Consider the following 12,616-nt stretch of genomic DNA (forward strand, 5'->3'; position numbering starts at 1 on the left):
TATAGTTCCCTAGAAGGCTCGATAGAAACATATGGGAAAGCCATCTGGACCTGGGGCTTTGTCAAGCTGAAGAGTCCAGATCGCTCTTCTGACTTCTTCCTCATCAATCTCCTTAATTAAACTATCATTCATTTTCTTGCTTATCCCTGTAGGAAGATGTTGTAGCAGTTTTGTATAATCCTCCTCTTCTTTTGTTTCAGTTAGGAGATCTCGATAATATTCTATTGCTATCATTCGGATAGCGTCCTGTGTATCTTGTCTATTACCTTCAGCATCTAGAATGGATCTTACATTGTTCCTTATCTTTCTGGCTGTAGTTTTCTTGTGAAAAAAATATGAGCTTTTGTCGCCCCCTTGCAACCACAATTGCCTCGATTTTAGCCTCCACTTTAATTCCTCTTCTCTATTAACTCGACACAGCTGTAAATAGAGTTCGTTTTCCTATTGTTTGTTCTCTTGGGAGAGGCCATGCTCTTCTATTATTCTTTGGATGTTGTTCAAGTTATTCTTAATCTCCTTTTTTACCTTCTCAGGTTCTATATAGCTAGTTTTAGCCCATTCTTTAATTGCCTATTTTGTTTTTCTTAATTTGGACTCCCAGATGAAGCTAGGGGACCCTTCAACGTGCTGGTTCCAAGCATTGTGGACTGTTTCTGCAACAGCTGGTATATCGCTCCAGAGGGAGCTATACCTGAAAGGAATAGGTCCGAGAGAGTTATGATTTTCCAGCGTGAGCGTTATTGGATAATGATTTGAGGCAGAGCAAGTTAAGATACTGGCATATCCAAATGAGAAGGTGGAAAGCAGCGAGACATTGATTAGAATTCTGTCTAATCTCTCCATAATATTACCTGCACCTATCCTGCGGTTGTTCCAAGTATATCTTCGGTGTTTTGGAACAATGTCCATGAGATCATGTTCCTGCATGATATTCTCCAGATGAGTTCTGTAGGGATCAGCAGTGAAGCTGCCTCCTCTCTTTTCATTGGAGTGGAGAATAAGATTGAAATTGCCTCCCAAAATAATGTTTGAGTTTTCTTCTGCATCTATGCTGGCCTTTAAGTCATGCCAACAACAGTCCTTGTCTCTAAAGTGGTTGGGCACGTAGATGTTGTAGATGATTATGATTTTCTTATCTGCTTTGTTTTCCAAGACTGTTTTGATCCAGTGTTGATTAATAATTTCTGAATTATGATTCCAAATGCTTTGATTCCAAATTGTTGCTATTCCTCCTGAAGCTCCTCTTGCTTCACTGATGCTACCTTTGTACTGTCTCTGTTGTTCTATAATTCCATTCATTTCCTGTTTGCCCTGCTTTGTTTCTTGTAACAAAATAATTCCTGGTTTCTCACAATGTATAATATCTGTTAGGGCTGCTACCTTGGAGGGGTGCCCAAATCCCCTGCTGTTCCAAGACAGTATTTTCATCATTGGATTTGTGGTATATGGGGAGGTGCTCGCCCCCCTTGGTCCTTGTTAGATGTTTCTTTATCATTTTGTCCCAAAATATAAGTTTCTATGGGAGTCTGAGTTCCCATTGCTATGTCTTTTTGTACATTCTCATCCCGGTGCTGCTTTGCAGATTTCCTACCTAGACCAAGTTTCTTATATGGTTCACTAGTGCCTCCATGATCTTTGGAAGAACTCCTGGTAATTCTGTTTAGGGGAGGATCAAGAGGGGGCTGAGAGGAGATGATTAGGGGCAAGGGGGTTTCAGAGGAGTGAAGGTTTTCATGGGGGGGGGGAGGATCTTGGGGTTGGCTTTCAGGGAGTGATAAGAGAGAGAAGGGGTTGGATGAAAAGGGTGGAGGAGAGGAGTGGGGAGGAGATTTAGAGGGCACAAGAGAAGTAGGGGTAGGTTGGATTGCTGTGGAGATCGAGGGGCCTGTTTTGGGGGAAGCTTTAGTTAAAGAGGCCGATTTCTTTTTTTTAACCATTTCCCATTGTTCCTCTTGTGGACTATTCTCTACATTAATAAGCGTAGTGCATCTATTGGAGAAGTGGCCATATTCGTGACATACCTTGCACTTAAATAGGATCTGCTCGTAATCCAACTACTGAATATGGCTCCAGTTGTCCACTTTGAGCTTGATGGCTTTAGGAAGGCCTTTGCCAAGGTCCACTTCTACACAGATCCGGGCACATGCTTGCATGTTTTCTCTTGGTTCGCTATGGTCGATATATTTGCCAACTGCATTCCCAATGGCATGAACCGATTCATCCCCCCCAGCAATGAAGAGGGAGATGAGGGAGCCTGACCCAAACCGAAACAACATTAGGAATATCTAGCTCAGGATCGAAGTCTAGGGTCCATTTGTTGAGATACAGGCCCCTGGAATCCATGAAATAGGGTCCGTTTCTGAATATTAGATCCTTATCCTCTTTGGATTCAAAATGAAATGTGAAGTATCCTTTCCCACAAAATCTAATGGATATTTTCCCTTGTATCTTGTCGGACTAGTTCCTTTCGACCCATCTTTGGATAGTTTTTGGAGAGGGCCAGAGACCCGTGAACTGACCAATGAGTCCTTTTTCTGCCAAAGACCGAGCAACCATGCGTGGTAATGCTGGGGGCAGGTTAACTTCTTGAAGAACATCCAGCTTCTTGACGAATTTTGAAACTGCTGGTCGATGGCGTTGAGGAGGCAGAGATTCAACTAGCTTAGTGAAGGCATGCTGTGGATTGACCCCCTCCGGTGGAACATCTGGAGGGGCCATGAGTAGAAGCTGAAGGCCGAGGCAACTGCGCAGTGGGTAAACCTAGGGAGTGCGCAGTAGCGGGAGCCCGTTCCAATCCAATCTATCATCGAAAAAAACTGAGAGATTCCCATATTGTTATTATTGTGTCCCATAGAAGCCCACTATTGTTATTGTTGTGCCCTTACATTATTATTGTTATGTCGGCTTTGACTATATTGTGACCCCTTATACTCCTATATATAGAAAGGAGGTCATGTCATTTGTATCCTCCAATAATTGTTCATTTGTGTATTGTAAAAGGGTTTTCCCCCTTGAAGAGGTTGATTTTGAAGTATTTTCTCTATTTTTCTTATATTTTGTGAGCTGGTTGCATAACAATTGGTATCAGAGCTTTGGATTTTAGGGTTTCACTGCTTCAAACAAGTCATCATGGAATTTTCACTATAATGTTTTTTTGTACGATGTTTCAAAAACTAAAATTAAAATCCATTTGAGCCAAAATCTTGATGAATCTCAGGTACAAATTTCAAATCTTGTATCGCTATATTTTTGGAGATATGATCCAAGGAAGTTAGGGTTTTTGCAGTCTCTCGAATTATATCTCAAACATGTGACCTGGAGAAAATCGTCATAACTTTCTCTCTGAGCGTCAGATTGAAATTTCGTAAAAAGTTTCAGAAATAGAACAGAATTTAGTTTCTGTGTATCAGGTTCAGGTCTGAAGGTCAAAATAGTCACACGTGGAACATCGTACAAGTTCTCTTTACTGAACCAGTCCATAATCAGGTCATTGTGGGAGATTTCGAATAATTTTTTTTTTTAGAATCCAATATTGATCAGAATTGCAGGGTTGGAACGAGGACTGAGAGGGCTACCACAGGACAAAATTTTAGACCTTGGAGATCCACAATTAGGGAGATACAATTGATTCAATATCTAGCTCCTACAAATCCAAAAAAGGTGTGTCATCTTTTTAAAATTTGGATAAGTTTGGTTTGAAAGATTAGTTTGAAGGAATTCAAAGGACATAGTGAAACATAATTATCATTAATTGATGCCCCAAAGAAAGAAAATGGAAACACATAGTAAGCAACCTGAAATATCTAACATGACTCATGAAGAAGAGGAAGAAATGCAACATGATATATCAAAATTACGAGACCAAGTGCAACAAATTTCACTCTCACAAAAAGTAACAGAAGCTAAGATGGATGGTTTAAATAAAGGCATGGAAGCTAATATGGATGGTTTAAAGAATGGCATGGAAGCTAAGATGAATGGTGTGGAAGCTAAGATGGATGACATGGAAGCTAAGATGGATGGTATAGAAGCAAAACTTAAAGGCAACATGGAAGATTTGAAGATAGATTTGACAAAGTTGCTACAATAAATGCTTACTAATGGCGAAAGGGTAGTAAAGGAAACTCATGACGAGAACAAAATAAATGTTAATCATGATTTCATAGAATCTAACATTGGATTGAAGACCCACCATGTTCCAAAGATCAACATGAGGAAGTTTGATGGCAAGGATCTCGTAACATGGATACTACCGATCGAGCAATATTTCGATCTCCATAATGTGAAAAACACACAAAAGGTACGCATTGAAACTTTATATTTGGAACCTAATCAATTTGTATGGTATCGATGGCTTTTCTCTTGTAAACAAATTGTCACTTGGACAATTTTTACGGAAGAAATGATAGCACATTATGAGGATACAAAAAGCAACACCTTTTTTAGCCAATTGATAAATCTCAAACAAAAAGGTTCAATGGTGGAGCACATTGAGGACTTCCAAAAATTGAATATAAGGGTAAAATATATTCCAGAGGAGCATAGGATTGATGTGTTCATAGGGACATTAAAGGATAACATCCAACATGAGGTTTGCATTTGGGAACCTGATTCATTGGAGAAGGCATTCAGGTTGGCAAGAAAAATTGAAAGCAAAATTATGGCAACAAGGAAGCCTACCAATCACAACTATAAAGGGAAGTGTTGTTTCCCCTAGCCTTCCACAACCTACAAGGTTGACACCACAACAATTGGAAGAAAAAAGAGAAAAATGGATTTGTTACAATTGTGATAGAAAATACACTAAAGGTCATAAGTGTGCTGAGAAGAAATTATTTTACATAGATTGTGAAGAGGAAGAAGTAAAGGAACAAGAAAGATCAAAAGAAGAGGATACACACTAGGAACAAAGCCTAGAGAAAGAAGAAATGAATCCGACCATACCTTGTAATGCATTGGCTGAAAGAAACACTCCTCAAACTATCAAAATAAAAGGACATATCAAGAAGAAAAAGGTAATAGTGTTGGATTCAAGCAGTACCCATAAGTTTATTCATTGTAAGATAGCAAAGGAATTGAATTGCTTCCTATATCCAGCACCAGAGTATCAAGTGATGGTTGCAAATGGAAGAACCATAAATTTCTTTGGAAAGTGCCATAATATCAAGCTATCCATGGGAGAATATGTGTTGAATAGTCTAGTGCTTTCCATTCCAATGGGTGGTGCTGATGTTGTACTAGGAGTCCAATGGCTACAATCTTTGGGTACGATAGCTTTTAATTTTCAAGAACTTTTCTTGAAAATTTTTATTTTATTTTTTATTTTTTATTTTTTATTTTATTTATTTATTTATTTATTTTTATTTTTATTTTTTATTTATTTATTTTATTTTATTTATTTATTTATTTATTTTTTCAGAAGGAAAGGAAGTTGAATTAAGGGGTATCGCAGGGAAACCGAGAAAGATAATCATATCTAACGGCATGACAAATCTTTTAAATAAAGAACAACGTGGTGTAATTGTACAATTATGTTCGCTAGAGGTTCCCACGTCGAAATCATCTATTTCTCCATATCTCCAAAAAGTCTTGGACAATCATTCCAAGGTATTTGAGACTCCCAAAGGCCTCCCACCTATTCTTGATCATGATCATGCTATTCATTTGATTCCAGGAAGTGTTCCTCTAAACATAAGGCCTTACAAATATCCCTATGCCTAAAAGAGAGAAATTGAATGTATGGTTGCAAAAATGCTATAGGCTGGTTTAATTCAACCTAGTCAAAGTTCTTTCTATGCTCTAGTAGTATTGGTGCATAAGAAGGATGGATCATGGCGCATGTGTTTGGATTTTAGGGAGCTCAACAAGCTCACTATTAAAGATAAATTTTCCATTCCTATCATTGATGAATTATTGGATGAATTGCATGGAGCAATTTACTTCACCAAGTTGGACCTTCATTTAGGATATCATCAAATCAGAATGAAGACTGAAGACATTCCGAAAACAACATTTAAAACTCATGAGGGTCATTATGAATTTTTGGTCATGCCTTTTGGCCTTACCAATGCACCTTCTACATTTCAAGGTTTAGTGAATTACATTTTCAAACCCTTCCTTAGAAAATTTGTGTTAGTATTTTTTGACAATATACTAATCTACAACAAGTCTTGGAATGATCATGTTCAACATATTGATAGAGTGCTCAAACTATTGGAGGAGAAACAATTATATGCAAAAACCTCCAAGTGTTTCTTTGGAGTACAAGAGGTGGAATATTTGGGTCATATTGTATCTCATGAAGGTGTTAAGGTAGACCCTATCAAAAATAAAGCCATTGAGGATTTCTTGGGTTGTCAAGGTATTATCACAAGTTTGTTAAGAATCATGGGAGAATAGTAGCACGCTAACAACATTACTGAAGAAAGATGAATTTTCTTGGACTCCAAAATCAATGAAAGCCTTTGAACATCTTAAAGAGGCAATGTGCCAAGCACCAGTCTTAGTTACGCTAGACTTCACAAAAATCTTTATTGTGGAATGTGATACCTCAATAAATAGAATTGGTGTTGTTTTAATGCACAAAGAAAGACCCATTTCTTTCGAAAGTCGTCCAATCAAAGGAAAGTATTTACACAAAGCTATATATGAGAAGGAAATGTTGGCAATACTACATGCACTTAAGAAATGTCGACCTTACCTAATGGGAAGACACTTCAAGGTAAAAAAGGATCATGGTAGTCTTAAATACTTTTTAGAACAAAGATTATCTTTAGAAGAGAAACAAAAAAAGGCCACAAAGATGTTGGGTTATGACTTTGAAATCATCTACAAAAAAGGGAAGCAAAATGTTGTTGCTGATGCACTCTCAAGAAAGGATGAGGATGTGGAAGCATTGCTTTGCGCCATTGCTATTATCCAACCAGATTGGATAAACGAAGCAAGGGATGAATGGAAGAATGACGAAGAAGTGTCGGCACTCATTCAAAATTTACAACAAGACCCCAGTACATCTGATACATTTACCTGGAAAAAGGATTCATTATGGTACAAAGATCGCTTATACTTCTGTAAGAATTCCCAACTCAAACAAAATATTCTTATGGAATTGCACACCTCTCCCTTAGGAGGGACCTCAGAATTTTTAAAAACTTACCACAAAGTTAAGAAGGAATTTTTTTGGGATGGCCTTAAATCTGATATTCAAAAGTTTGTGGCAGAATGTATGGTTTGCCAACAAAATAAAGTTGAAACAATTAAGACACCAGGTCTATTACAACCTTTATCCATTCCAAATCAATGTTGGGAGAAGGTTTCAATGGATTTTATCACAGGTTTAACAGAGTCCGAAGGAAAGAGTGTCATCATGGTGGTAATTGATAGACTTACCAAGTATGCACACTTTTGTGCAGTATCTCATCCCTTTAAAGCTAGTACATTTGATACTGCAGTTATGGAAACGATTCAAAAACTACATGGAAGCCTAAAGATTATTGTAAGCGACAGAGATCCCATTTTCACTGGAAATTTTTGGACAAAATTATTTTCTTGTCTGGGTACTTAGTTAGCTCATAGATCATCGTATCATCCTCAATCTGATGGGAAAACTGAGATAGTGAACAAATGTTTGGAAGGATATCTTCGTTGCTTTGTATCTGATAAAAAGACACAATGGATCAAAAGGTTGCCTTTGGCTGAATGGTGGTATAACACTTCCTTCCATACTACATAAAAAATGACCCCATTTATGGCACTTTATGGATATCATCCACCATCCATCAGAAAATTCTAAGGTTCAAGCAGTGGAAGATCACATAGATCATCAACAAGAAGTTCTCAAACTCTTAAAGGATAACCTCACTTTGGAAAAAAATAGAATGAAACAACAAGCAGATCAACATCGTAGCGAAAGAAGTTTTGATGTAGGTGACTGGGTATTTCTATGGCTACAACCATACAAACAAATGTTTGTCAAGCAAGCTAAGAAGGATAATAAATTATCACCAAATTATTATGGTCCGTACAAGGTGTTGCAAAAGATTGGTACTAGGGCATACAAATTGGAGCTTCCTATAGCTTCTCAAGTGCACCCAGTTTTCCATGTTTCATGCTTAAAGAAGGTTATAGGTGACAAGCTCTTAGTTCAAACAATATTTCCAGAACTTGACGAGGAAGGAAAAATCATATTGGAACCTGAAGCATTCACAGAAACAAGAACTCGACAAATACGAAATTGATCAATTTCAGAGTATCTCATCAAGTGGAATAACTTACCCGCTGAAGATTCCACATGGGAGGATGAGAATTTTATAAAGAAGCATCCATAACTACTCAAGCATTGAGGAAAACACTTTTTTGAAAGAGAGGGGCATGTTAGGCCCCTATAATACTAGTGTATTCCATTATTATTGTCATTGTAGCCCCTTATTGTTATTGTTGTGCCCATGTTGTCCCCATATTGTTATTATTGTGCCCCATAGAAGCCCACTATTTTTATTGTTGTGCCTTTACATTATTATTGTTATGTCAGCTTTGACTATATTGTGACCGCTTAGACTCCTATATATAGAAAGGAGGTCTTGTCATTTGTATCATCCAAGAATTGTTCATTTGTGTAATGTAAAGGAGGTTTCCCCCTCAAAGAGGCTGATTTTGAAGTTGTTTCTCTATCTTTTCTTCTATTTTGTGAGCTGGTTGCATAACATTGATATGACCTTGCATTGATGACTGAATCCTAGTTAGAAGATGTTTATGTGTTGATACAATTACTTGCGTATGTCAATACGTTGTTATGATTATGTTATACATGTATCACGTTGATTTGGTGATCTTGCAGACAAGGTATCCTCCCTGAGCTATACTAAGGTATGTTAATTTATTGTGATTTGGTTTATTTGACATATTATGCATTGCAAGAAGAGAAAGATCAAATGGCTAGCAAGGTGGTAGATTACGTAGAATCTCCCTATGCATCAGATAAGTAGTGTGGTGTGGGGCATACCTCCGATTTGGCCGATACATTGAGAAGCTTGAAGGAAGAGATAAGGGGTTGTAAGGTAGGTAATGATCGGATCATACATGCACAAGAGAAGAAAGCATAGGTCAATGCTATACTTCTTCAGAGTTTGTCAGAACTGCAGTGACAAGGGCCACTTCAGATCATCCATGCACATGAGGATGGGAATAATGGAGCGTATGGTAGTAGATATCCTAGTAGAGACAGGTTAGATAGATATAAGACAGTGAGAGATGGGAGGTTGTTGGAAACTCCGGAAAGGAGGGGCAATGAGCACATGTATTATTCTAGTTATGGTTCTCATAGACATCATGATCGTCATCGCTATCATCCTTACAGGAGGAATGATAGGGGATACTTATTGGATGAATTCAAGAAATCAAAACCACCTACTTTTGATGGATATGTGAAGAAGTCAGAAGATGCAAAGGCTTGGATACTTGGGATGACCAAATTCTTTGAGTTGCGTGAGTACACAGATAACATGAAGGCTAGAATAGCTATATTTAGCTTGAAGGCTAGACAACGGGCAAGTAGAACATTAGGCATTTATCATTGAGATGGACATTAAGCTCTGTGATCAAGTTATTTCTATTTTGATTGACCCTAGATCTAATTATAGCTATTTTAGTCTTGAATTGGTGGATAAGTGTGGGTTGAATAAGGAATTACATGCAGAGTCTTGGTTAGTGTAGTTGGCTACAGGTACAAAGAAGCAAGTTCATCACTAGGTGAGATCTTTCACATTTGCTTTAAATGGTATGCCTACACTATCACATTTGAATGTGTTACCATTGGGATCATACAATATGTTGTTGGGCATGGATTGGTTGTATCTACATAGAACCAAGGTTGACTGCTATGACAAAGCTATTGAGTGCGTTGATGACAATAGATAACCAAGTGTCTTGTAAGGTAAGAATAAAGCCACATCAGTTAGGATGGTAACAACCATCCAAGCAAAGTGTAGCCATAGGAAAGGGTGCAAGCTATTTGCAGTACACATTTCTAGTGATAAGGTTAAGGAGGTTGAAGATATAGATGTGTTGACCAAATACCTAGTTTTATAGCAATTTCAGGATGTATTCCCCGAGGACATTATGGAGTTTCCACCTCACAGGGAGGTAGACTTTTCGATTGAGTTAGTGCTAGGGGCAGATCCAACATCAAAAGCACCTTACAGGATGAGCACACCTAAGTTGGTTGAGTTAAAATTGCAGCTGAAGGAAATGTTGGACAAAGGATACATTAGGCCAAGTGTATCACCTTGGGGTGCACCGGTCTTGTTTATGAGGAAGAAAGATGGTACCCTCAGATTATGCATTGATTACAGGCAATTGAACAAAGTGACTATCAAGAACATATATCCTTTGCCAAGGATTAATGACTTGTTTGATTAGCTGAAGGGAGCAACAATGTTCTCGAAGATTGACTTGAGATCCGGATACCATCAAGTACACATCAAAGAGGAGGACATTTAAAAGACTGCATCCAGGACTAGGTATGGGCATTATGAGTTTGTTTTTGTTCTATTTGGCTTAACTAATGCTCATGCCACATTCATGTGTTTGATGAATAGTGTGTTGCGTCCATATTTGGATAAGTTTGTTATTATGTTCATTGATGATATACTGGTATATTCTAAAAATGAGGAAGAGCATGCCAAGCATTTAGCAACAATATTGAGATTGTTGAGGGAGCATCAGTTGTATGCTAAGATCAACAAGTGTAGTTTCTTTCAGACTGAGGTGCACTACTTGGGACATGTTGTCTCCAAGGAGGGCATTGCAGTAGATCCAGAGAAGATAAGGGCCATCATGGAGTGGGTAGATCCTAAGAATGTGGATGAGGTGAGATATTTCATGGGTCTGGCAGGCTATTATAGGAGGTTCATCAGGAACTTCTCACAGATTGCTTATCCCATTACATCATTGCAAAGGAAAGGTAAGAAGTTTGAATGGACAAAGGAGTGTGAAGCTAGCTTTGAGCAGCTTAAGCAGTTGTTGACGCATGCACTAGTACTATAGATTGTAGATTCAGACAAGTAGTTTATGGTATGCACAAATGCTTGCAAGGGAGGGCTTGGTGGAGTCCTTATGCAGGATGGACAGGTGGTATGTTATGAGTCCTAGAAACTAAACAAGCATGAGCATAACTACCCGACACATGATCTTGAGTTAGCAATGATTATACATGCACTAAATATGTGGAGGCACTATCTTCTTGGCAGGTGGTTTGTGCTTATGAGTGATCAACTTGGGTTGAGGTATTTGTTTGACCTGTCGAATCTGAACGTCAGGTAGCCTAGATGGTTGGCGACAATCAATGAGTTTGATTTCAAGATTAGGTACATCATAGGTAAAGAGAACAGGGTGGTAGATGCTCTTAGTAGATGGGTATAGGTACATCACTTGGCAGTTGTGAGCTCCTATGGGATAGACTTACAGGATAGGATCTTGCAGGCAAGACAACAGGATGTCAGGTATATGGAGATTGTGCATAGGTTGCAGCAGGGTGATAGTACAGGTACATGTACAAGTCATGGTATAGGTACATATACATGTGCAAGTACAGGTACATGTAGTGGTATAGGTACAGGTACAAGTGGAAGTACAGGTACAGGTGCAGGTGCAGGTGTACAGGGCATGGACTATTGTCTTACAGTAGATGGATTGGTCAGGTTCCGAGACAGGATATATGTACTAGATAGCAGTGAGCTCAAGAAGGTGATCTTGAGGGAGTTTCATGCGAAACCATATTCAGGTCACCCAAGTTATCAGAAGACACTGATAGTAGTGAAGAGATATTATTATTGGCTGAACTTGAAGAGGGATGTAGCAGAGTTTGTGGCTAGATGTTTCGACTGTCAGCGAGTGAAAGTAGAGTGTAAACATCTAGGTGGAATGCTACAACCGATTGTGATTCTAGAATGGAAATGGGATGTCATTTCAATCGATTTAATTACAGGGTTTCTAAAGATAGTGAAGCAGCATGATTCCATCATTGTCATTGTGGACAAGTTAACAAAGGTTTCACACTTCATTCCGATGAAGTATACGTTCTCAGCTAGTGATGTGGCATGGGTGTTCATCAGAGATGTGGTTAGACTACATGGCGTTCCGAAAAAAGATTTTGTCAGACAGGGATGCGAAGTTCACTTCTAAGTTTTGGAAGGAGTTATTTGCAGGTTTTGGTACCGAGTTGGTCTTCAGCACAACTTATTATTCGTAGACATATGGATAGACAAAGAGGGTCAATAGGATATTAGAGGATACGTTGAGGATGTATGTGATGCATCAACAGAGCAAATGGGAAGAGTATCTCCCTTTGGTAGAGTTCACATACAACAACATTTATCAGGAGTTGCTGAGGATGAGTCCTTTTGAGGCATTGTATGGGCAGAGTTGTAACACTCCCATTAGTTGGAGTGATCTGGTTAGCAGAGTATTGATTGGACCATATATGTTGGCATACATGGAACAAGAGATGTAGGTGATCAAGAAGAATCTCAAGGCAGCATAGGATAGGCAGAAGAGTTATGCAGATAGGAACATGTTGTTTAAGGAGTTCTAGGTTGGGGAACATGTGTACTTGTGCATC

General features: G+C 38.5%; 1 protein-coding gene across 1 annotated transcript; it reads right to left on the reverse strand.

The window, feature by feature from the left end:
- Window positions 1–570: 570 nt before the first annotated feature.
- On the reverse strand, window positions 571–1,428 carry LOC149186802 (uncharacterized). The gene has a single exon (XM_089409455.1). It carries the CDS (start codon window positions 1,426–1,428, stop codon window positions 571–573), a length of 858 nt encoding a protein of 285 aa, XP_089265581.1.
- Between the last annotated feature and the right edge of the window lie 11,188 nt (window positions 1,429–12,616).

Source organism: Pinus tabuliformis, chromosome 3_1, assembly GCF_031772625.1.
Source record: "Pinus tabuliformis cultivar Carrire ecotype Pingquan chromosome 3_1, CPIR1, whole genome shotgun sequence".
In the NCBI taxonomy this organism is placed as follows: domain Eukaryota; kingdom Viridiplantae; phylum Streptophyta; class Pinopsida; order Pinales; family Pinaceae; genus Pinus; species Pinus tabuliformis.